The sequence below is a fragment of the Nicrophorus vespilloides genome, unplaced genomic scaffold (genome assembly GCF_001412225.1).
Source record: "Nicrophorus vespilloides isolate i.1.1-1 unplaced genomic scaffold, Nicve_v1.0, whole genome shotgun sequence".
In the NCBI taxonomy this organism is placed as follows: Eukaryota; Metazoa; Arthropoda; class Insecta; order Coleoptera; family Silphidae; genus Nicrophorus; species Nicrophorus vespilloides.
The window spans coordinates 5961-9755 of NW_017095741.1; the positions used below are offsets into that span (position 1 = coordinate 5961).

At 37.0% G+C, this 3795-nt stretch overlaps 2 protein-coding genes across 3 annotated transcripts in view; one reads left to right on the plus strand and one right to left on the minus strand.

Moving 5' to 3' along the window:
- LOC108561912 overlaps window positions 1-1093 on the minus strand; it is a 3986-nt gene extending 2893 nt beyond the window's left edge. The window contains exon 1 of the mRNA XM_017920034.1: window positions 892-1093. The gene's annotated coding sequence lies outside the window, so the exon portion shown is untranslated. The remainder of the gene's footprint in view (window positions 1-891) is intronic.
- A 53-nt stretch (window positions 1094-1146) lies between these two features.
- On the plus strand, window positions 1147-3509 carry LOC108561923. 2 transcript variants are annotated; one of them, XM_017920058.1, is made up of 6 exons: window positions 1147-1290; window positions 1393-1568; window positions 1631-2310; window positions 2378-2525; window positions 2588-2829; window positions 3419-3509. In XM_017920058.1, exons 2-6 carry the CDS (start codon window positions 1400-1402, stop codon window positions 3503-3505), a joined length of 1326 nt encoding a protein of 441 aa, XP_017775547.1. In that variant the 5' UTR covers window positions 1147-1290; window positions 1393-1399; the 3' UTR covers window positions 3506-3509. The 2 variants fall into 2 exon arrangements, with proteins under 2 accessions (XP_017775547.1, XP_017775536.1); XM_017920047.1 differs by having other exon boundaries at window positions 1169-1313.
- The last annotated feature ends 286 nt before the right edge of the window (window positions 3510-3795 follow it).

Genomic DNA, 3795 nt, shown 5'->3' on the forward strand with positions numbered 1-3795 from the left:
TATACTTCAAAAAAATAATAGATACTAAGAAATAATTCATGATATTTAAATTCAATTTTCGAAACTGCAACATTGTATATACCCAAAGTTATTTCAATATTCTGACAATTTACAATCTGCTTATGTCACAGCAATTGTCTGAGTTACTTAGCAACGATTGATATGATATTAATCTTACACAAGTCTTGGTCATTTCAACAAACAATACTTAATATGATAGTTTATACTTCAAAAAAAAATAGATACTAAGAAATAATTCATGATATTTAAATTCAATTTTCGAAACTGCAACATTGTATATATCCATAGTTATTTAAAAATTCTGACACTTTGCAATCTTGTTATGTCACAGCAATTGTCTCAGTTACTTAGCAACGATTGATATAACATTAATCTTACAGAAGTCTTGGTCATTTCAACAAACAATACTTAATATGATAGTTTATACTTCAAAAAGAAAAAGAAACCAAGAAATAATTCATGATATTTAAATTCAATTTTCGAAACTGCAACATTGTATATTTCAATATTCTGACAATTTACAATCTGGTTATGTCACAGCAATTGTCTCAGTTACTTAGCAACGATTGAAAAAACATTTGAATATAGTTTGATAGTCTGATATCTTCGCTTCAAATTATTGAAAATATTTGAATACTCTTCCTTTCTGAATGTTATTAATGATTTGATTTGTCTTGGATTGGTTATTCTCTGTGTGTTAACATTAAAAACTTTGCTTTTACTTCTCCTCAAAAAAAAATTGTGTTACAAAGTGTGTCATTGATGGATGGGAGATGTTAATTTTTTTTGTTGAATAAAGTATGTTGTTGATGGTCGTGATGATGATGATGATGAACAAGAAGGTGAAGGAATAACGTGTTTCTCACTCACCTAAATATTTACTAAACACACCGTGACGTGATGCGTAATTGTGCCTGGGCACGCGGACTGTTATGAACGTGGAGCTTCTTAAATCATGTGCGGATGCCTTCATGCGAGCAGATGTCTTGCTTTAGAAAAACCTGAGAAAAAAAGGAAGAGAGCGTAATTTGGAGTGACTTTCGAGTAAACCTCAAAACACCGTGTCAATACATCATCGCGATCATCAACGTGCTGAAAGAAAAACGAGAAGAGGAAATGTTGTACGAGTCTTATTTGCGTTGGGGTTTCGGTTTCAGCACGACGAAAATGGAGACGGACGGATCCGCCCAATTCCTGGAGCAGTCCAGATTCTGGATACAGCGCGTCTTCGTGCCGATCCTCGTGTTCATCGGGGTCGGTGGGAACGTGGTAACGGTGATGATATTAACAAGGCATTTGATGAAAACCCAAAAGCAAACCGATCGAACCCCATGTTTTTGATTGATTTCTCTTCGCATTTCTTGTTTGCAGGAGACGAATGCGCTGCACCACTAACATATATTTAACAGCCCTGGCGATTGCTGATCTGATCTATCTCCTCTTCGTCCTGCTGCTCTCCTTCGAGCATTACCCCAATATTCACAACAAGAAGTACGAGCTTTATTGGAGGTTCTACGGAATCACACATTGGATCTGCGATGCTGCCAGTGAGTTTCTTCAATTGCAAATTCGTTGAAATTATGAGCTTAATGTAATGTTTAATTTGCAGGTAGTACTTCAGTTTGGTTGATAGTCTCCTTCACCATCGAGCGTTACATCATCGTTTGCCATCCGTTGCGTGGTAAAGTCTACTGCACCGAAGGAAGAGCTAAAAACATCATCACACTCGTCTGTATTCTATGCATGATATCAACGGCTTCCACCACCTTCGAGTATCAATTGACGGTGAAGGAGCACTGCGTTCAAGAGATATGCGATAACGCTCCTCACTCCCATCATCACCATGCAACTCCCATAACCCTGAACGAAACGCAATCTAAATCAATGCAAGATCCCGAAGAGCCGCGCTCTAAAAGAGACTCGGAAGATTATTATTTCGACGTGTATCCCGGAAAACAGGCTTTAAGCGAATCGAAATCCGAGCGCGAGAAACGCTCTAAATTGGAATGCACCGAATCGGAGAGCGTTGAAATCGAAGAGAACATCACGCTGGAGTTGTGCGATGGCAACAAATGCACCAAAAACGAGACCTGCTGCAAGAAGAGCTACACCATCTTCACGGAGCCGACGGAACTAGGCAAAAACGAGACTTACACAACGATCTTCTATTGGTTCTCATCGATAACTTACGGATTGCTTCCGTTCGTTCTCATAGCCTCCTTCAACTGTTTCCTCATCAAAGCAGTCTTCGAATCCACGAGAATGAGGAAAGGCATGATGACTGCAGCTGTAAGCAATCGATCAATTAATTATCAACAACAAATTAATTTAATGTAATTTTAATCAAAAAAAAAAGGAATCCTCGAAGCAACGCAACGAAAACAGAATCACGATCCTGCTGATAGGCATCATAATATTATTCCTGATATGCCAAACGCCGACGGCTTTCTTCCTGATCTACGACGCCCTCGACGACGCCAACATGGACAGCAACATCAAGAGAGGTAACAACGCAATAATCAATTGTTTCGTTTTGTTAATTATTCGTTTGTATTTTGTTTTGCAGCGTTAGGCAACATCTTCAACCTGCTGATCAATCTGAACGCCTCCTGCAACTTCCTGATGTACTGCGTCCTCTCCGATAACTATCGGAGGACCTTCAAGTTGTTCTTCTGCTCGAGGAATCTGAACAGAGAGGACACCTCGGTGACGACGTACGCCTTGAGTCGCAGCAGTCGTTACAACAATGCCGCCAACAACGGCTTCAGGAGGAACATCAGCGAGTACAGGACACCGCGCAACGTCGAGGTAACTATCTACTTGTTTCACAGGGAGAAGTACATCAAGACCTACAACGTGTGCGTACGCATCTGAGGACGTATCTTCGTAATTACCCCAATTGCTAGACAACAACAACAACAACAAAAAATACAATATCCGATTAGTTATGCAAGCATGCGTTTTATTTACTGCACATCACATTTAACAAACAGCTGAATGTTATACAACAATAAACAAGATAAAGGAAATGACATGCACTGAAAATAACCAAATTAGAAAAAAAAAAATAATAGATACAAAACATTTCCTTATAACAAATAGATTAGAAATTGAGAAATATCTAAATTATGAAATGCATGATTTTCCAAAATAGGCAAAATTTCTAAATGATTATATTCTATCAAAGTATAGTGAACGAAATCTTAAATTAGCAGAAATTTCGAATAGATTTCATTGTTGAAAAGTGACAAAGAATTGGGATTAGAAGTATGAAGGTAATCTGTAGTTAATTAATTGTAAGATTATGATCTTAATAACAAAAAGGCTTGCATCTGAATTAATCAATTAATCTTGTAGATAGTTGAATTCTTGTGTTTAACACCTTGTTTTGTTGCAGACCCAAAGCCTGAACAGCGTGCCGCGTTCAAAGTCTTTGATGACTAGGCCGATAGGCAAAGCAAAATCGACGGATCTGAACGTTTGAGAAATACCCAAGTATTATACAAATTCAAACAAACAAAACAAAAAAAAAGAAGCAGAAACACATAATTTGTACATACTTTTTGTTGTATATTTCCCTCTCGTTTAATTTGTGTATGAGTTTAATTAACTGTGTATAGTGTAAATGTAATAAATAATAACAAAGTGAAAATAAATATGTATATAATATTACAACAAAAAAACAAGTTGGCGTTGACTTAAATAAGTAAATTACGTTTGGATGGTTGCAGCAAGTTAAGTATGTTTTTTTGAATTTCGTTGTAAGGTTATGCA

Excerpts from the sequence above, each read along its gene's own strand:
- LOC108561923 (XM_017920047.1), top strand. The coding sequence starts at position 1,189 with ATGGAGACGGACGGATCCGCCCAATTCCTGGAGCAGTCCAGATTCTGG. Across the intron at positions 1,569-1,630 it reads TTGGATCTGCGATGCTGCCA|GTAGTACTTCAGTTTGGTTG; the intron begins GTGAGTTTCTTC and ends TTTAATTTGCAG. Across the intron at positions 2,830-3,418 it reads GGACACCGCGCAACGTCGAG|ACCCAAAGCCTGAACAGCGT; the intron begins GTAACTATCTAC and ends GTTTTGTTGCAG.